At 56.1% G+C, this 20,985-nt stretch overlaps 1 protein-coding gene across 2 annotated transcripts in view; it reads left to right on the top strand.

Moving 5' to 3' along the window:
- PHF21B (PHD finger protein 21B) overlaps positions 1 to 16,266 on the top strand; it is an 86,239-nt gene extending 69,973 nt beyond the window's left edge. For both annotated transcript variants that reach the window (XM_061418829.1, XM_061418830.1), the window contains exons 6-13: positions 3,590 to 3,641; positions 6,005 to 6,081; positions 8,291 to 8,345; positions 9,883 to 9,905; positions 10,912 to 11,070; positions 12,552 to 12,627; positions 12,984 to 13,087; positions 14,189 to 16,266. In XM_061418829.1, coding sequence (XP_061274813.1) covers positions 3,590 to 3,641; positions 6,005 to 6,081; positions 8,291 to 8,345; positions 9,883 to 9,905; positions 10,912 to 11,070; positions 12,552 to 12,627; positions 12,984 to 13,087; positions 14,189 to 14,407 — 765 coding nt within the window. In that variant the 3' untranslated portion in view covers positions 14,408 to 16,266. The remainder of the gene's footprint in view (positions 1 to 3,589; positions 3,642 to 6,004; positions 6,082 to 8,290; positions 8,346 to 9,882; positions 9,906 to 10,911; positions 11,071 to 12,551; positions 12,628 to 12,983; positions 13,088 to 14,188) is intronic.
- Positions 16,267 to 20,985: the final 4,719 nt, after the last annotated feature.

Here is a 20,985-nt window from a genome sequence, read left to right as displayed (position 1 = left end):
CCCCCGAGCCCGGCTGTCCCCCCATCCCCTCCCCCTGTCCTCAGGACCCCTGTCCAGGGACAGCCCTGCTCTTGGCAGCACGTGACCCTGAAGCAGTCCTGCTCCTCCCTCCACCCCACTGTTCCTGAATGACTGAAGGCAGCCCAGGAGGACCCTGCAGGACCTAAAAGTCAGCTGTTTACTGAACTTTTGGTCACAGCAGGTGGTGTCCTTGTGTTCCTGCCGGCATCCTCAGCTGTCCTGGGCCAAAATCACCCCCTCTGGGCCTTTTTCCCTGTGACTGCCCCTACCTGGCCCCGGTTCCTCTCCCTACTGACTGTTTTGTCTTACAAGATCACCTTCAGAAACCATCTCCTCCAGGCAGCCTTCCCTGACCGCCTACCACCAACAGATCCCCCTGGGCTCCTCCAGCTCCTGTTGAGTCTTTTTATCAGACCTCTGTCATCTAAAGAAGTCATTCATCCATTCATCCAGTCACTTATTTGCCAATCACATCTCAGCCTTTGCTGCAGGCCAGGCTCTGGGCTGAGGATGGGGACAGTGAGACTGGGCAGGTGTAGTTAGTCCAGGCTCGAGGACGCTCACTCCTACCGCCAGACACAGGCATGGCCATTTGGACTTGAACCTGGGTTAGAACAAATGGCAGGTGTTGTCAGAGAATTACAAATTCTGAGCTGTGGGAGATCCGGGGAGAAGGAGGGCTTCCAGGTGGTGCTAGTGGTAAAAAGCCCGCCTGCCAATGCATGAGAAATCAAGAACTGCGGGTGTGATCCCTGGGTCAGGAAGATCTCCTGGAGGAGGGCACGGCAACCCACTCCAGTATTCTTGCGTGGAGAATCCCATGGACAGAGGAGCCTGGCGGGCTACAGTCTGTGGGATTGCAAAGAGTCAGAACACGACCGAAGCGACTTAACACAGGAGAGGGAGAAGGCCTTGGAGGGGAGGGGTGTGACCACGGAGATGGGAACACAGACGGTTTCAGGAGAAGGACGAGTGGCATGTCAGCTGGAGGACACTGCCTAGGCAGTCACGCAGACATGGGGAGAGGACTCAGCACACCTGGAAAATCAGCCGATCTCTTTGGACCCTGGGTAGCACGTGTGGGTGAGAATTTCTAGATGTTGTTCTTCAGTCACTCAGTTGTGTCCGACTCTTTGTGACCCCATGGACTGCAGCACGCCAGGCTTCCCTGTCCTTCACCATCTCCTGGACTTTGCTCAAACTCGTCCACTGAGTCAATGATGCTACTGAGAACTTCTCAACATGGGGTTAAAGATGGACGTTGGAGGCTGATTCTGGAAGACCTGGATGCAGGTGGCCAAGGAGGAACTCCATTCCTTGGGTAGTAGGGAGCCATGGAATGTCTTTGAGCAGGAGAGTGACTTGGTTATTGCCCTTTGACACATCCAGAAAGCCTGCTGGGAATTGGTAGAGTGGACTACTCACCAAGGTTGAGATGCAGCTAGTCTGCTCTGTGGCTTCAGGCCCAATCTTGTCTCAAGAGAGCAGTCCATTGTATTTGGTGGTAATGAATGAGCACCCACTGTATGCGAGGTGGGGCTGAGGGGCCAGCTCACAGCTCAAGCTCCCATGAGCACCCTTCTGTCCTCCGATGGGGTTCTCTGCACCCTTAATATTCAGGAAGGTTCTCTGGGTGGCTTTTCTTTGTTCTTTCAAAGTATATCTTAGTCAATTATTGTGCATTTATACAATTAGTATAATTACATCTAACTACATAATTAGTGTAAATACGTGTAATGACTTAAATAGAACTTGCAATTACAACACGTCCTGGTGTAAAAATCCTTATTAAAGTTGCTTTTAGAAGAAGGCTGGGAGCTGTTGTGTTGCATAGACGCAGGCTTCCCAGTGGCCTTTGAACCTGTTTGTGAAGAACCTAAGTCAACAGTGCTGGAGGCCAGAGCAGCAGCTGCCCCAGAAATGTGCCCAGATGCACCAGTCGCGGACTCGGAGGGCCGGGGGTGGGTGTGGATTGGGGCTAAAGAGACACCGACGGGCTGGTGAGGCTCAGCTGTGTGGTGGCTTCCGGGGCAGTGGCTGTTGAGGTACCAGTGTCTGTACACCCGCACACACACTTTCTTTGGAGCCCACGGCTGCCTGTGAGATGAGCTGGGCTCGGGAACACGACGCGACAGCACCCTCACAAGGCATCAAAGGGACCTGGGGCAGTAACACCCCGCTTCCCTGCTGAGCGACCCTCCACCACTAACTGCACTTCCTCCCCTGCTCGCCCGCATCCTCCCAGCTGCTCTGCGAAGTGGATGGGGCAGAAATGACAGCGTTCACTGTACAGACGAGGAGACGGGCTCAGAGAGGTCGGCGTGTCCACGGTCACTGGGCTGTGCACTCAGCCGGGACAGACTCTGGACGCCTGGCTCCTGCCCCAGGCTCGGCGGATTCCATCCTGTCCTAAAGTCCCTGGCTTCTTCAGGACAGAGCCTGGCCTTTTCTGTGCTATTCGTTTCCCTGGCCTCGAGCAGCATCTGACCAAGCTGGTCACTCTCAGATTAGTCTCTCACATTAGTTTGAGGCACTCTCACATTAGTGCCTCATGGAATGGCAGCTAGAGTAGGAGTCCTGGCCCCATTCCAGCCTGGCCCCAGCCCTGGCCACGGCCCCAGCCCTAGACATAGCCCCAGCCCTGGCCACACCCCCAGCCCCAGCCCAGGCCACACCCCAGGTCACACCCCCAGCCCCAGCCGCAGCCACACCCCCAGCCCCAGCCGCAGCCACACCCCCAGCCCCAGCCTAGGCCACACCCCCAGCCACAGCCTAGGCCACCCCACCAGCCACAGCCTAGGCCACACCCCCAGCCACAGCCTAGGCCACACCCCCAGCCACAGCCTAGGCCACACCCCCAGCCACAGCCTAGGCTACACCCCCAGCCACAGCCTAGGCCACACCCCCAGCCACAGCCCAGGCCACACCCCCAGCCACAGCTGGGCCACCTGTCTGGGCAAGACCCAAGCAGGCAGATGCTCCTTCCCTCTCTGCCACCCCTGCTGCCACTGCCCTCGTCCCTGCCTCCCCTCTACCCAGGCTCCCAGCCCCTAGATGGTTCCTCTCTGCAGCTAGAAGGATCTTTTCTACAATTCACCAGAAATAACCAAGTCACCACCCCTTGTTTTTAAAAATGTTTTTCAGCTTTATCGAGATGTAATTGGCATATAACCTTGTGTGAGTTTAAGGTGCACAACATAGTGATTTGAGATACGTATATATTGCAACAGGAGCACCACAGGAATCGCAGTTGGTGTGTCCATTGTTATCCATTGTTACCTCCATGGTTATTTATTTTTGTGTGATGAACACTTACTTTTCAAATCCACTCTCAGCAGCCTTCACATTTACAGTATGGTACTGTTGGCTCTAGTCACAATGCTGTACATTACTTATCATACAACTGGAAATTTGTAGTTTGTGATTACTGTCACAGCCCAGAGGAGCTAAGGAGACAGGATGACTCATGTCTTGTGGGATCCTGGAACAGCAAAAGAGCATTAGATAAAAAACTAAGGAAACCCCCAAATAGAAAAGCTGGGTTAACCTTTCTCTTGCCTTCCCTCAGAAAATCGCCTTCATGGTGGCGCTGGGCCTGGTGACGACAGAGCACTTGGAAGGTGAGGACCCTCGGTGGGGCTGGGCCTGGCTGCTGGGTGGGTGGGTCAGGTCTGACTTGGCATCAGACAGAAGCAGTGGGTCTCAGATTCTCGGTCAGATGTGACCCACCTTCTGCGAGGTCGGTGCTGAGTGCCTGGTTGTCATCACTGAGACCAAGGAGCCCACCCGCTCTCCCGGCTTGACTCTGCACAGAACCCTGTGTGTCAGTGGAGGGACTTTGTGGGTTCTCTGCCCCCCAGTTGGAGGCAGCACCGTGAAGTGATAAGATCGGGGTGCCCAGCTCTGCCATGACTGACAGCTCAAGCTTGGGCAAGTCACCCAGCTCCTCTGGGCCTTAGTTTCTCCATCTATAAAACGGAATAATAGCCAACTCTTCCTCCTGGGATTGTTGGATAGAACCAAGAGGAGCAGCAGCCACCTTCCCTTCTGTCAAGTTGGCCTGTGGACTCATGTCCGCCCCCAGACCGGTCAGTGGAAACCAGCACATTGAATAGACAGATCATCGTGACACTGTGGGTGCCGTTTGACTTTACCAATGAGAGCAATTGCAGATTAGCTCTGTGCATCGTCATGGAATCTCAGGGCGGAGCCTGGTGGGCTGCAGTCCATGGGGTCGCTAAGAGTCGGAAACGACTGAAGCGACTTAGCAGCAGCAGCAGCAGAAAGCATAAAGCCAACCGTCTTGTGGCACGTGTGGGGAAGTGGAGGCCAGAGACATTGATTCACTTGCTCAAGGTCACACAGCTAGTCACTATCAGGCCCAGGATGGCATCCGTGTCTCCTGACTCATGACCCAGAGTGTTTTTCCATGATTCCGGCCTCACTGCTAAAGACATTTTATAAAGTGAGAACACCCCTGCACCTCAGGGAGACCTGGAATTAGGAAGGAAAGCTAGATTGCTCTTCCTCCTTAAAATTGAGGGACAGGAGGGAGTAAATTGAATACCACAGTGCCCGAGGCACTGACCAGCTCTCATCTCAGGTGAAGGTCATCTCCAGGACAGCACTGAAGCCAGGGGAGGGAAGGGCCTTGACCAGACCACCCCACGCACGGCCGAGTCAAACGTGCCCTGGACGTGGGTCCAGGCCTTTCCACGGCCACCTCCCCTTGTGTTCCCTGGGTCTGACTTGGTCTCTGGCAGCAGCTGGGGTGTAGGTGGTGGGAAGGGACAGGGGCGTGGTCCAGCCACTCAGATACCCTGCCACATGGACCTGACCCCCGTGGGGATGTCCCATGCAAGGACCCCTCCTCTCATGGCCCCCCTGCCTTCTTGGAAGGAGTCCTGTTCATGTCTGAATCCTCCTGCTTGAACTTGAGTGTAGGGAATCTGGCTGTGCATGGCGGCCTTCGAGAGCCATTTCTGCTCTGTCTTTGGAGCCGTGGAGGCAGCCTGGGGTGGTGGAACTGGCCCAAACAGTCATGTCAGAAGTCCGGTGTTCAAGTCTTGGCCATGCTGCTTGGAGCTGGGCGACCTTGGGCCAACTTCTTCCCCACTTGGAACCTCAGTTTCTTCATCTATGACTTGAGGAAAACCACTTCCTCGGACTTGGACTTCGCAGGGTTGTCATGGCAACTGAGCTAAAAGCACTCTGCGAATCCATTTGCGATTATTATAATTTGTATAAACAGTTCTCATTTTGCAAACTCTGCTCCCTCCTGCCCATGATACCCAAATATTTTTTTATTTGTGTTTATTTGGATCCTAACTTCTGCACAGGGTCTGAGGTGCCTTACGGGAAACACAAATAATATTGGGACAGTTTCAAAGGAGAAATCAGATCCGAGAAACAGAGACTAGGATATAATGTCAAAACAGCTACAGATGGAGAGACAGGGCCCACCTGGCAGTCAAAGCAAAAGGGAGAAAGAAAAGGAGGGAAAACCCAGTTCTCGAACTGCAGGAGGCTCGCCCCGCCAGGTCCCGTAGGGAGGACTGTGTTTGTTGTCGTGAGGGCCGGGCTGCCTGAGCAGGGCGGGCACCTGCCTTCCCAGGAGCCCTCAGCCTTACTCCGAAGCTCAGTCTGGCCGCAGTCTGACCATCAGGCACCAGCTGTCCTAAGGTCCCAAGAGAGGCGTCCCCAGGCTGGAGGATGGCACTTGGGGCCGTGCTGAGAGCAGGTGCCTGGACTCTGGGTATCCCCCACCCTCCGCCCAGTTGGTCCTTCACCCTGAGGCCAGCAGCTGTGTCCTGCCTCAGAGCGAACGACGCCGGGGCCCCCGGCCCACTCAGGGCCACTCTGCGGCCAGATGCTGGGCAGAGGGGCTGCGGTGCAGGAGGCAGTGCCCAGGGTTTGTAGAGGATGAGTCCAGGGCTCCCAGGGCAGGAAGATTCCTGTAACCTCTGCATCTGGGCCTTTCCAGAGATCCAGAGCAAACGCCAGGAGCGAAAGCGGAGAAGCACAGCCAACCCTGCCTACAGCGGCCTCCTGGAGACAGAGGTGAGGGGCCCGCCATCCGCACACGGGGTGAGGGGTGGGGGAGGCTCCGCGGGGCCGGCCTCCTCACCTGCCCCTCCTGATTAGAGCTCAGGGCGTGACAGTAAACAGCCCTGACCTCCTGGGTTCAGAATCTGGTGAGGCAGAGGACCGCCATGTCAGCGGGTTCTCAGGCGGGCTGCCCGGGGGCTGGGGCTGGATGCAGGTCGCAGCCGGCTCCCTGCTTCTTCGTCCCGGTGATCCGGCATGAGGGCTGGTCGCAGGCAGTGCTGGGCCCTGGTCCTCCGGGGACCCGTCGGGCTCAGCCCTAGCTCCTGACTCAAGAGAAGCCACAGAGAAGAGGGCCTGGGAGGGGCTGGGCCAAGCGAGGCTGGGGAGAGGGTTGGATGGAGGAGGAGAGGGAGTGGCCGTGACTTCAGTGATTTCCTTCTGGGTGGAGACACGAGGCCAGCAAGGAGAGTGACCTGGCCTGGCGTGCCCACCTTCCCCTCCCCCTAACCCCCTGAGCCCCAGTTCCTTTCACGTAGCGGCACCCCAGCTCTAGACTGCTTCTTAATGGTGGGCAGCGCACACTCCCCTCAGATAGCTGAAACTGGTCAAATAGGGTGTGACAGTTAACTCCAAAGGAGGGGATGCCCGCTTCATCCAAATCCCATCCAACACACTCCCCACCCCCAAGGCGAGGTCGGCTGCAGCCCTACTAGGGGGTGATGAGAGTCCCTGAGCGCCAGTCAGTGATGCCGTTTAAGGGCAGCCCAGGGAGCACCCAGCCCCTCCCAGCATTACGTTCCCAGGGAGGAACTGAATCCAGAATGGGATTGCCTTGCCCATGCACATCAGAGCTCAGAATTCTCGGCTTGAATCCAGATGTCATCTCCCAGAAGCCAGGTCTGCCAGGGCTGCAGATGCTCGGGCTTTCCTGCGAAAAACGCCCTGGAATCTTGCCCTGAAAGGGAAGCTGTTTCATGAGGGCCCTGGAGTTGGGCAGCCCCCTGAAGGGGAGCCCCAGGCCCTGGCACGTCGCGGAGGCCAGCGAGGCCCTGCAGGGCCCAGAGGAGGACAGGCGGACGGTGCGCTGGCTTCCCCCTGGGGAGTTCTTGAGTCGGACCAGCTGTCCCACGTCTGCGGCTCACCAGTTGGACCTCACCGGGAGGGGACGCCTGCGGGTGCCCTGTGGGGAGAGCGCCCTGTGTCCCTGTCGCCGGCTCCCCAGCCCACCTGCCTGTCCTCGCTGGTACCCTCCCGACTCCCGCTCAGAGCACACGCATGTTCACACCCGCTCACTTCCCCCCTCGACTTTCTGAGCACGCTGTGCCCCATTTGTGAGAGGCACCAAGCTGTTCCTCCAGCTCCAGCCACGGAAACTGCGTGTCCTCTGTACAGGACGGGCACCATCCCTTGGTTGTGCTCGCGATGGACGTGCCCCCTGCTCTGGGGGCCAGGCCATACCCTCATCTCTGAAGTCTGTGGCCTTGACCGGAAATGACCTGATTAGCGAATTAGGAGCTGATGCAAAGCCCTGTGACCTTAAGCCCTGACAACATGTAGTTCCGTGGGTCTCTCTAGACCCTGAACACGGCCCAAACATGTTGAGAGAGACAGGTTTACAACCCGTCATTCAAGTCTACAGGCATCGTCTTGCCACAGCCAAAGCCACCTTGAACCACCAGGGTCTGAACCCACGTGGCCTGTAGTTGTAAAGCCCAGGACTAAAGTCACCTTCTGGAATGTACTGGAGACTTCTTCCATTTACACGTGATGAGCCAAGGGTCACTCTTTGTTGTCAGGTTCCTGGGCCTCATGCTAAGAAGTGGGGTTTGGGGAGCCAATCCCTAGTACACTTCGTTTCCCAACCTGAGCCCAGAAGCTGCTGAGAAAGAAGACTCAGGAGGCAGACAGATGGACGGCCAGATGTCCGCTTCGTTACTGATTTGCCCTACCTGGACACCTCTAGCCGTCCTTCCTGAATGACGCAGGCTTGCCCACGGGAGCCACGATGGCCCCATCGGGCAGAGCCTTTGCTGGCTTTTGCCCTGGCTGACCTGCCTCTCCCCTCCCCCATGCCCATGTCCCCATTTCTGCCCCTGGTCTCGGGTGTCCAGCTGGAGTCCAGAGCCCAGGGTGGGGACCCTGTCCCGGGTGAGTCCTGGGCTGGGTCTGTGTCAACCGAGGAGGGCCCCCTGTGATTCGGTTTGGTTTTCTGTCTCTGCAGAGGAAGCGACTGGCGTCCAACTATCTCAACACACCCCTGTTCCTCACAGCAAGAGGTAAGCGCTTCTCCTGCAGGGGCTGCTGTGGGGCTGGGTGGGCCACACCTCACTCTGCTGGCCACCGCCCAGCTACCCAGCCTGCCCCGTCCACAGCCGCGGCCGGACAGCTGCTCTCCGTGGGCAGCGCGTCATGGCTCCCTGGGCCCTCTGCACACTGCTGCCCTCATCTGTCACATGACCTCCCTGAGCCTCGGTTTGCTGGTCTGTATAAAACCGGCCCATGACAGTGCCGGCCTCTCAGAGCTGGGCCAGGGACAGCAGGTGAACGAGGCAGCTCTGTGTAATGTCGAGTGCGGTGCACACACAGGAGCTGTTCTTCCCACTATACTATATGATTTCCAGAAATTAGGAAGAAGACTATTTTTGTGATCATTAAATTATGTGGTTTGGCCATCCCTTACCGGAATGGAAGTGGATTATGGTTGAAAATGAGTTGTCAGTGAGCCACTTTGAGGGGTCCCTGGAACAATGTTTTCTCCACTGGACAGCTCGCTGCTGCCATGTTCCTCAGGGAGCTTAGGGGCCACGATGAACCTCTTTTTTGATGGGTTCTGGCCATGACCAGGGCAGAGATGTTTACTTCCATGATGCCCTGAGTGAGGACCCAGGAGTCGGTGGGGCCTGAGATACTCCCAGCATGCCCCTGGTGAGGATCCAGGAATCACTAGGGCCTGAGATACTCCCAGCATGCCCTGAGGACCCAGGAGTCACTGGGGCCTATGTCCCTGGTGAGGACCCAAGAGTCACTGGGACCTGAGATACTCCCAGCATGCCCCTGGTGAGGACCCAGGAGTCACTGGGGCCTGAGATACTCCCAGCATGCCCAGGGTGAAGACCCAGGAGTCACTGGGACCTGAGATACTCCCAGCATGCCCCAGGTGAGGACCCAGGAGTCACTGGGACCTGAGATACTCCCAGCATGCCCCTGGTGAGGACCCAGGAGTCACTGGGGCCTATGTCCCTGGTGAAGACCCAGGAGTCACTAGGGCCTGTGATACTCCCAGCATGCCCAGGGTGAGGACCTAGGAGTCATTGGGGCCTGAGATACTCCCAGCATGCCCAGGGTGAGGACCCAGGAGTCACTGGGACCTGAGATACACCCAGCATGTCCCTGGTGAGGACCCAAGAGTCACTGGGACCTGAGATACTCCCAGCATGCCCCTGGTGAGGACCCAGGAGTCACTGGGACCTGAGATACTCCCAGCATGCCCCTGGTGAGGACCCAGGAGTCACTGGGACCTGAGATACTCCCAGCATGCCCCTGGTGAGGACCTAGGAGTCACTGGGGCCTGAGATACTCCCAGCATGCCCAGGGTGAAGACCCAGGAGTCACTGGGACCTGAGATACTCCCAGCATGCCCTGAGGACCCAGGAGTCACTGGGGCCTGAGATACTCCCATCAAGCCCCTGGTGAAGACCCAGGAGTCACTGGGGCCTGTAATATTCCCTTACACCCTGGGTCTTATGGACTCTAGTCCTGATCGGTACTCCCCATGGCCACTAACATGTTCTCCGCCCTTCTTCCCTGTGCTAGCCAATGAGGACCCCTGCTGGAAGGTACGTGTCCCTTGGTCTCACACCTGGGTGGGTGGGACATGCTTTCCACAGAGTCCAGGTAGGGTCACTCCTGGCAAGGGGCCGGGGCCCCAGTGTCCTGCTGCTGTGAGATGGAGCAGAGGGCCTTGGGCTCCACCCTCAGTGCTGAGGGCTTTGTACAGCACCAGTCCACTTTCCAGCATGCCCCACAGAGTCGGGCATCACCACAGGGCTCAGCCCACAGTTCAAGCAGGAGCCCTCCGGACACAGGGACCCCTGGAGCCGTGACAGCCCACATGGAAGCAGCTGATGCTGAGTGCCAGGGGGTTGTCTGGCCTCACGGTGTGACCTTGGGCAGAGCTGGCCCTCTCTGGGCCTCATTCCCCACCTCATTAGGGACTGGACTCGGGTCTCAGGGTCCCCCCAACACACCTACAATTCCGTGACCCTGTGAAGCCCCACTCAGCTCGCACACACTACGTCCCTGCTTCCCAGGATGCTTGCTGGTCACAACCTTACTTGTGGGCACGTCTTCAGAGTTTATTCAGTGTTTTCCTTTACTCAGTTTCAGACCTGATTCTAAACTTCCAGTCCCTTCATGCCACAGTCAAGCCACTAAAAAGCAACATGTGATGACATTTCCATTAGACCGTGTTGTTTGCAGTACTAACCCTGCGGTGTCGCAAGTCCATGCCGGCGGCGGTAGCGTTTGTCCGCAGCCACTCTGTGCCTGGCCAGCCGGAGCATGGGGACAGGAGCTGCCTTGAGCCCGAGTCCTGCTACATGGAGCCCACAGGCCTGGGGGGGCCTTGGCTTTGAGGCAGGAGACCGGGATGCTCCGCCTCCTGGTTTGCAGGCCCGCGCTCACTTCATTATCCCCCGTCATCAGGGCTTAGTCCTGTCTCCCAGAGCTGCTGAAAACCCTGGCAGAAGAGCTGGGTCCCAGGCAGGTCGGGGTGGCAGCTGCCTGCCCCCCGCCCCTACTCCCAGCCCGCTGACCTGCCTCCCACCGTCCCGTCTCTTCCAGAACGAGATCACCCACGATGAGCTCTGTGCTGCCTGCAAGCGAGGGACCAACCTGCAGCCGTGCGGCACGTGCCCGGGGGCCTACCACCTCAGCTGCCTGGACCCGCCCCTCAAGACAGCACCCAAGGGCGTGTGGGTGTGCCCCAAATGCCAGCAGAAGGTACGGGAGGCTGTGTCTGTGTGTGGGTGACCCAACCCTCACCTTCACCACCTCCCTGAACTGCAGGGCCCTCCCTCACCGGGCACAACATCTGAGGCTGCTCAAACCGTCCCTGCTTCCTGGGTCATCCCGACCGTGAGCAGAGACGGGGAGGGCCAGGCTGGGGCAGGGTGAGAGGCAGAGGTGCAAGAAGAGGGGCTGGGTAGAGAACCAGGCTTTGCAACCTCAGCACAGCTGACCTTTGGGACAGGATAATCTGTTGGGGGGTGCTGTCCTATGCCCTGTAGGGTGTTCAGTGGTGTCCCTGGCCTCACCCAGTAGATGCCAATCACAGCCCCCGTCATGGCCATCTCAGACACTGCCGGTTGAGGACATGGGTATAGAGCGAGCAGAGGTGTCCCTCTGCAGCTGATTTAGCGATCCAACTTAGTGTACTAATAACACAAACCACAAAAAATAGCACCAGTTAACACATTAGAAAGTCGCTCATTCGTGTCCGACTCTTTGCGACCCCGTGGACTATATAGTCCGTGGAATTCTCCAAGTCAGGATACTGGAGTGGGTAGCTTTTCCCTTCTCCAGGGGGTCTTCCCAACCCGGGGATCAAACGCAGGTCTCCTGCATCGCAGGCAGATTCTTCACCAGCTGAGCCACCAGGGAAGCCCAGTTCTCACTGACAGCAACATGCAAATGAAAAACCATCAAATTAGCAAAAACGATAACATTCCCTTCTGGCAATGATGTGGTGAAATGAGCACTCTTAGACGTTACCTTAAAAATGTGTACACCTTTTAAACCCGGTGTCTTGCTTTGAGGAATAGAACCTACGGAACAGTTCAATATAAGTAAAGTTCTGTACAGAAGGAAGTCCCTCAGCTTTTCTTTATAAAAGATAATAAAATAGGAACAGCCTGGTTTCCCCACCAAAGAGTTAGTGAAATAGATTCCGGCACTTTACTCAGTGAGATATTATGGAGTCACTGAAAATGATTTTTTTTAACAAGGAATTTGGAATTCTTTGGGACTTGTTCACTATGTGGGGTTACGTTTTCAAAAACTAAAAATAAAATAAAAACAGGTTTTGTAGCTGCTGTTTAGTTTGATCATCAGCCATCTGACTGAGAAAAACAGGGTGCAGAATAGAAAACTTGGGTGAAAATTCTTGCAAGTGTTAATCTTGTGTGTGGCTGGGTGGTGGGAAGTTTCAGTGCTATTCTAAAAGTACACTTTTCTATAGAATGTGTTACTTGTAAAATCATTGCGGAATCCTCTTTATTTCAATGAGGAAGCCTCTTTATTTTAGGAAACATTGAGTTCCCATCATACTGGGTTTTGTGGGGACCTGAGGAGAGGGGGGTGTGGCAGCCCAGAGAGCTCGTGCCCGTGCCCCTGTCGCCCCCGTCCCCCCGCCTCAGGGTCCTCAGCCGGAGCGTGGCGGGCCCTGGGCTGCCTGCTGGCTCAGTCCCCCATCTGCCCTCCAGGCCTTAAAGAAAGATGGAGGTGTGCCCTGGACCGGGATGCTGGCCATCGTGCACTCCTACGTCACCCACAAGACAGGTGAGACATCGGGGCAGCTGGGAAGGGGCAGAGACGCCCTTCTGTTCAACCCCGCCCTCGGACTGCTGAACTCACTTTGAGCCCAGCAGAGGCTGCTCTGATCCAAAGCTCTGAACACAGGGAGCCTTGGACTAATCCTGCGTGCAGGGCAGTTACTGTGGAGGTGGAATTTCAGCCCCTGAGCATCCGGCAAGAGCCTGTGGCTCCTGCAGGAGGTTGTGGCCAGAGTGACCCCTAGGGATGGACCTAGGATTCTTCTTGCCTCTCCTGCTCAGCCACGGCCCAGCCCCAGCTTACCTGCCGTTCCCGGTGGGGCCTGGGACCCAGGCCCTTTCCTACTCCTTCCTCTTTCCTAGTCAAAGAAGAGGAGAAGCAGAAGCTGCTGCAGAGGGGCAGTGAGCTGCAGAGTGAGCGCCAGCAACTGGAGGAGCGAGACCGGCGCCTGGCCTCGGCCGTGAAGGTGTGTGGGGTGGGCGGGGTCTGCCAGGGGACCACGGGGTATTGCAGATCAAAGTGTTACTGTCCGGTTACTGAGGCCCCAGAAGAGGGCAGACTCACCAGCGTCGTTCAGGGAGTCAGCAGGTGGAGAGGGCAGCTCTGTGACTCAGGACACACGTAGTTATCAAGGCACGGGACATCTGGCTCTGCTCCTTCTCAGCTCTGTGACCTCAGCAAGGCCCTATCTCTGAACCTCAGTTTCTTCTTGTATAAAGGCAGCATGATGGTTTCTTCTCTGTAGCGTGGTGGCAAAAGGTGGTGATGCTGGTGGTGGTGATGGTGATGATGTGGTGATGGTGGTGATGCTGGTGGTGATGATGGTGATGATGGTGGTGATGCTGGTGGTGATGGTGATGATGTAGTGATGGTGGTGATGGTGGTGATGCTGGTGGTCATGATGGTGGTGATGGTGGTGATGGTGATGAATTTGGTGGCGATGATGGTGACAGCAGTGTCAGGCCCTGGTAAAAACTTCTTAAATGTTGTATTTCATTTAATCCTCTCAATAACTCTATGAAGAGGCCCTGTGATTGTTCCCATCTTGGCGTTTTGGACATAGTCTCAGGAAGTTGAAGTTATTTGCCCAAGCAGCAAATGATTCAAACTCTAACTTGAGGCCTCAGTGCTTAACCACTGTACTGTGATGCCATGAAACCTAAAGGGCTAGAAAAAGCCGTGAACACAGCAGGCAAGAGAAAGAGGAAAGACCTGCCCAACAAGCTCAAGGTCTTTTCCAGGGGTTGCAGCTGAGCCAGAGCAGGCTCCGAGCTTCCTCTAGCAGGAGGCGGGGATGGTGTGGTCAGCTGGGAGCCCCCCAGCCACAGGGAGCACACTCCCACATCCCTGCACACACACCAGTTCCAGCCCTGAGTCCTAAACCAACTTCTCTTGTGGATCTGACTGCCATTGGATTCCGTTTTTCGCTTCTAGCTGGTGTGTGAGGCCCTCTTCCTTTCTTTCAGCCTCTGCGAGGGAAGGGAGGGACTTTGGGAGAAGGGGCTGCCCCGGGTGGCATGCATTGCTAAATGTTGAGACCGTTCTCTCTGACACTTTCCCTGAACAGAAATGCCTGGAGCTCAAGACAAGCCTGCTGGCCCGGCAGAGGGGCACCCAGTCGTCCTTGGACCGCCTGCGGGCCCTCCTTAGACTGATACAGGGTGATCAGATGCTCCAGGTCACCATGACGACCACCAGCCCCGCCCCACTGCTGGCAGGGCCCTGGACCAAGCCCTCAACAGCAGCCATGCACTCTGCCCTCCAGCACCCCCAGGGGCACAACTGACCCCCAAGGGACCCGTCTTCACACCCGCGGAAAGTCACTGGGACCCTGCTTGCAAGACCTGCGGGTTCTGTCAGCCTTAATTCATACACACTATGAATTTCAGTCAAACCTAAAACCAGACAGAGACAGGAAAGAAGGGAGGAGGAGCTGAATGAGAGTCCCAGAGCCAGGACTCTGGGGATGGAGTCCTGCCTGCTTCCGGTCAGACAGGACGTCTGGAGTCCAGCTCGGGGTGCAGAGTCAGCTCCCCACTGCTGGGGGGCTTGTCCAGGCCTCGGGCTTCTGGGCACAGCTGTCTCCTCGGCCTCGAGTCAGCCCCGCGCCCGACAGAAGGGCCGAGGCGCCCTATGTGCTTGTGGGAGGGGAGCCGAGGTCACGACGTAGCTGAGTAGTAGAGCTAGTTGGAGCGAGAGGTGGGTAGCAAACCTAGGTAGACTCCGCCGCCCGCCCGCCCGACCTCACGGGGCCGCCAGGCGCGCCAGGCCTTCCAGACGCCCGGCCCCCATCATCAGTGTTACTAGCGTTGAGAATCGCAGCTAACTTGAAGGACGCTCCCGAGGGTCGGACGCTGCTGTCGGCCGGGCCTCTGTCTGGCCCCTGGCCTCGGGGGTACCTTCGCTGCACGCCTCCTCCCCGCCTCTGCTGACTTTCTGGGTTCATCTTGCCCTCGGTGGCTTTTTATCACGGAGTTTCTGGGCGAGATGGAGCCGCAGCCATGCTGGGGAGGCGTTTGGCAGGTTTTCCACCTGGGGTTGAATCGTTCAACTTAACGACCGAAGCCTTTTCTTTTCTCCTTTCGAAGAGCCGATAAGATATCCCATTCCTCTTTTCTTGCCAGTACAGACACTATGCCAAAAAAATAACTTTACATTTTTGTATGGCGTTTTTATTGTGAGATAATTTAATGTGAAGGGGACTTGGTGACTTTGCTTCCCGCTCACCGGGGTCTCCGCTGCCAGGGATGAACGGGAGCCCCCTCAGGCGGAGGGGGAGGCTGCCAAACCAGAGGGGCCCAGAGCGGCTTTTAAGAAGTGGGGGGAGGGGGGAGGGAGAGACCAGTGGCCTCGGGAGACTGGGGGGGTCCCTCTTCTTGCAGTCACCCCAAAAGCGGAGGGAGGGCGCCCGCCGTCGTCAAAGGGCTCCTGCGTCTGGGGTGGGCTGTGCAGGCTTGTCAAGCCTTGCGGCTTCTCCAGTCCCCGAGGGACTTAGAACTTAGCACAACAGGATGAGCATCTGGGAGCCACGGGGCTCCCACCCCCAGCATATCACACGGTGCCGATCGCAGTGCACACGTGTGCGTGCGCACACGTGGCCCCAGACACGCACACACGCACGCATATGCCGGGTGCGCAGCAAGGAGGCTGGCCGGCGCCCCACACAGCCCGCCAACGGTCCCTCCTGTCATTTCCACGACTCCGGGAGAAACTGTGCTGTACGATACAGATCTATTTTGATACACTTAACACTGGGCTGAACAAGATTTTTATATTCTTTTATTGATGAACAAAGTGAACTGTGAGACACACGTCTTATATATTGGTTACTCGAGATGCCAATTATGCATTACCGCGTGGCTTGCGATGTAAACGTTTTCAGGTTCCTTTTCTTTTTTTTTTTTTCCAGTTGGTTGGTTTTTCTTCTCGGATGGATTGAATTATGTTTTTGAAAAAATTGTTAATGGGAGGATGTGAAAGGTTGGACCCGGGAGGGGTAGCTGCCGATGTGTCTTGAGACTTAGCTTTTTTTGGACAGGGAGGGCCGTCCGATGGCTAGTGAGGATAGAGAAGCAGTGTTTGTCTTGAATACGCCGATGTAGTTTCCTTCTGTACGATGCATTAAACTCGATGGATGGTTTCAGAGCCCTGTGGTTTGTTTCCTTGCCTTCAACAGAGAGGCCTCGGGGAGCACGGGGTCGGGGGGCAGGGAGATGGGGATTGGAGGGGGTAAAGGTCAGAGTCCTGCCCTCATCCCACCTCAAGGGAAGGAAGGAAGAAAGAACCCTGGGCGGGGCTACCACGCACAGATCCCCCAACCCCGGGTGGGTGCAGGCACCCCTTTTAGGGCCAGGATTGACAATCATAAGTAACAGAAGCCCAGAGCAGGCTCCGTGCGGAGCCAGGGGCCACATGCACACTGTTCCCTCCCTCCTCCCCCTCCTCCTCCTCTCAGGATCCACAGGACCCCTGTCTCTGCCTCCTGGGCAGCATGGCCCCAGGGTCCCACAACCGCCCCAGGTCTTAGTCACACTGGGAAGCCAGACCGCCTGCATCCTTGCTCCAGATGTGATGTAGAGGCCTCTGGTTGGTCCAGCTGGGTGAGGAGCCCATCGACGGACAGTCAGCTGTGGCCAGAGAATGGGGTGGAGGACAAAGTGACTGTCCGCTGGAGTCCCAGCGGGGCCTGCTGCAGCCAGCGCCTCCTGCTGCCCGCCCCCACCCGCTCCCCTGCCCGGGCTGACCGGTCAGGCCGCGTCGGCTCTGCTTTTGGGCAATCACTGAACACTGCGGGTGGGTCCGTGTGTGTGTGGCCCCCACTCGTGCGTTCCCATGGGCCTCGTCCCACCTCCCGGCTTTCCGTGTGTCTGTGCTGGGATCTCCCCAGTGGTCACACATAAACTGTGTCATCCTACTTCTGAATCAGATCACATTCACAGATACTGGGGGGCTAGGGACTTCAGTGTCTTTTGTGGGGGACACAACCCATAACAGACACCTTCCACGGGTATTCTGAGATCTGCTTCTTGGAGGTTTCTCCCTTCAGGACCACCCAGGGCTGCCCCCCTGGCTTCATCTACCCCCGCACAGCCCATGTAGTGACGTCCTGCCCAAGACCCCGTTCCCTGACGGCCAACTGTGTGCCCACCCCACCTGCCTCCTTCCTGGGACCTGCTCTGACACGTCAGCCCCTCCCAGGGGACTTGAAGCACCAGGACCTAAAGGGAGACACACTCAGGTCACACGGCCAGCAGGTGGCTTTATCCCAGTCCATGGTTCCTGGACACTCTGCCTCTCTGGACGCTAGACACTTGGTCACATGGGGCCCGTGTGGATGGCTGGAAGCCACCCCAACCTAGTCGCAGGCACGTGCACTCTGGACCTGGCTAGCTGGCCAGTCGGGGGCTGCAGATGGTGACCTGGCCCCCAGGTGACTCTACTGAGTGTGAGGGGACAGATGAAGGGGCACAGGCTGGCCAAGCGTCCCTGACCACACGCTGCCCCTCCCCGCACTTTCAGCCCAGACTGCGGGTCCCATGGTGGTGGGCAGCACTCCTAAAACTAGACTCTGCTGTGCCCCCACCCATCTCCCAGACCCCCTGGGGCTCCCCGAGAACAGCGCCTGCAGGGTCTGGTGAAGCTACTCGGGGGTTCCTGGTCCCCACCTCGATGTCCTGCCCTCCCCTGTGCAGCAGCTCAAGGTGTGGCTGGGGGCTCCCCAGGTACGCCCCAGGGAGAAGTCTGAGCAGGAGGTGGCTGCAGCCTGAGACTGTGAGACCACCGTGCTGGGCCACCCCAGCCTCAGCCTGTCCTGCTTCGGGCGGCTGCTGCTCACCCTGCCCCCACCCCGCCTCTGGTCCCCCGGGAGGACCCCACACCAGGCCGCAGAGAGAGCTAGGTGCTGGCCGTGGGTTCTCCTACCCTCACCGGCTACCTCTTGTTTGGCGAGGCCCCAGCACCCACTCCAAGAATTCCTGGTTTGGACTCCCACCTACCCACAGGCAGCTCTGATCGGGTCCCTGTTGTCATCAGGTGGCAGAGACCCACTGCTTCCAGTAGCATCAGGCAGGTCCCTGCGGGATTGGGAAGCCAGGCGGGGGAAGGCTGGCCCCAGGAGGGTGTGTGTGGCGGTGCTTCCACCCCCAGCTTCCCCCACTCCCCGGGGTTAAGTCAGGAGGAGGGGTCCCCACGACCTCCACTGCTGGGCTCCTCGAGGTGGAGGCATTGCCCAGAAAGCGGGGCGGGGGGCAGGGGCAGCCTGGGGTGGGCCACCTCTAGGAGCATGGCACTGGTGTCAGAGCAGCTCACATCAGCCCCAGAGAATCACTGTGTGCGTCACTTCCAAATCCACGGTCACTGACTTCACGTTTATTTCCTGACCTTGCTACGTGGCATGCGGGATCCTGGTTCCCCAACCAGGGATAGAACCTGCACCCTCTGCAGAGGAAGCACAGAGTTCTAACCACTGGACTGCCAGGGAAGTTCCTCAAAAAAATAATAGAAGTTTCTGTATTATCATCTCCATTCTCCTGTTAAACATCACCAATGGGCTTCTTTTTCTTTTCTGTTTGTAAAAAATAGTCTTACAGAATTTCCCTGTTTTTAAAGGTTTCTATTTTTGTTCTTCAGTGTGATTTCTTCTCTTTTCATTTACTTTAAGCATATTTTCCTTTATGAACTCAAGGGTGTGTATAATAGCTGCTCTGTATGGATGTGAGAGTTGGACTGTAAAGAAGGCTGAGTGCCAAAGAATTGATGCTTTTGAACTGTGGTGTTGGAGAAGACTCTTGAGAGTCCCTTGGACTGCAAGGAGATCCAACCAGTCCATTCTAAAGGAGATCAGCCCTGGGATTTCTTTGGAAGGAATGATGCTAAAGCTGAAACTCCAATACTTTGGCCACCTGATGCGAAGAGTTGACTCATTGGAAAAGTCTCTGATGCTGGGAGGGATTGGGGGCAGGAGGAGAAGGGGACGACAGAGGATGAGATGGCTGGATGGCATCACTGACTCAATGGACATGAGTCTGAGTGAACTCCAGGAGCTGGTGATGGACAGGGAGGCCTGGCGTGCTGCAATTCATGGGGTCGCAAAGAGTCGGACATGACTGAGTGACTGAACTAAACTGAACTGAACATCCTTGACTGCTATTTTCAACACCTGCATTATTTTAAGGTTGGTCTCCATTGATTGTTTTTCAAGGTGGTGCTAGTGGTAAAGAACCCACCTGCCAATGCAGGAGACATAAGAGACATGGGTTCAATCCCTGGGTCAGAAGATCCCCTGGAAGAGGGTATGGTGACCCACTCAGGCATTCTTGCCTGGAGAATCCCATGAACAGAGGAGACTGGCGGGCTACAGTTCATGGGGTCACAAAGAGTCAGACATGATTGAAGTGACTCACCCCACACACATCATTGATTATTTTAGACTGGATTGCATTTTCCTGTTTCTTTGTATGATGAATAATTTTTAATTACATCTTGGATGTTGTGGATATTATGTTGTAGAGACCCTGCGTTCTGTTACAGTCCTTTGAAGAGTGCTGGCTTTTGCTTGCTTTAGCAGGCACTGAACTGGGCCCTGACTGCAAACGCTGTCAGTTGGTGGCTTAAACCCCAGTTCAGTTCTTTTATCATTAGCTGGTGTCTATCCTACATTTGTGACTCAGCGATCAGGCAGAACTTTAACCAGAGTTTAAATGGTCAAAATATAGACTATCCCTCTCTGGCTCTCTCCTGTCCAGAATTCCCTACCCACCTTCCAGTGACTGTCCCAAACTCTATCCTCTGCTCTTTAAGCCAAAAAGACTCCTGGTTCCTGTTGTCCATGTAGCCATTGTAATGGAATTGCCGACTTTGGCCCAGATCAGATTAAAGCACGTAAAGGGTAAAGGACGCTCGTCCCGGGCCGTCCCTCTCCAAGCGTAGGCCTCCCTCCAGCCCGTCCTCACTCGTTCTCCAGGGCCTGCCCGTTGTTGATCTTCTGTCTGCTTACCCATGTTCTTCTGTATTTTGTCTAGCGTTTACAGATGTTGTGGAAAAGTCAAGTCCCAAGAGAGTTATTCAGCCATACTGGAAGCAGAGCACTTATTTACACTCAGAGTCCTTAGAAACACTTGTATGTATGTGTGTGTTCAGTAGCTCAGTCGTGTCTAGCTCTCTGTGACTCCATGGACTGTAGCCCACCAGGTTCCTCTGTCCATGGAGATTTTCCAGGCAAGGATGCTGGAGTGGGTCCCCATGTCCTCTTCCTGGGGATCTTCCCGAACCAAGGATCGAAGCCTTGTCTCTTGCGTCTCCTGCTTCGGCAGGTGGATTCTTTACCGCTGAGCCACCTGGGAAGCCCCTTAGAAAAACTTAGACCGAAGTAAAAGTTAAAGACCACCTTCCTACTCAATTTTTTAAAAAATTCCTTCTGGGACTTCTCTGGTGGTCCGGTGGTTAAGAATCCACCTGCCAATGCAGGGCACACCGGTTTAATCCCTGCTCTGGGAAGATCCCACATGTGCTGCAGCTATAGAACCCCACACGCATCAGAGCCTGTGCTCGAAAACGAGAGGAGCCACCGCAGTGAGAGGCCTGTGCCCCACAAGTAGAGACTAGTAGCCCCCGCTCACCGCGACTAGAGAGAGCCTGAGCCCAGCAACAGAGACCCAGTGCAGTCAAAACTTAAATAAAATTTGAAAATGCCTTCTGGATATTGTTCCAGACGTGTAATATTTTCGATTCATAAACTATATAGGATTGGGGCGTTTTAAAGCTTTACACAAGCCATAGCACCCTGTATTTATCATCCTGCAACTTCTCCCCGTCTCTGCATAATCCTCAGAGATTCAGTCCCATGGAAACATACAGATCCAATTC

Source organism: Bos javanicus, chromosome 5 (assembly GCF_032452875.1).
Source record: "Bos javanicus breed banteng chromosome 5, ARS-OSU_banteng_1.0, whole genome shotgun sequence".
NCBI lineage: Eukaryota > Metazoa > Chordata > Mammalia > Artiodactyla > Bovidae > Bos > Bos javanicus.
Note: the sequence above shows the minus strand (reverse complement) of the source record. Positions and strands in the feature narration are given on the sequence as shown.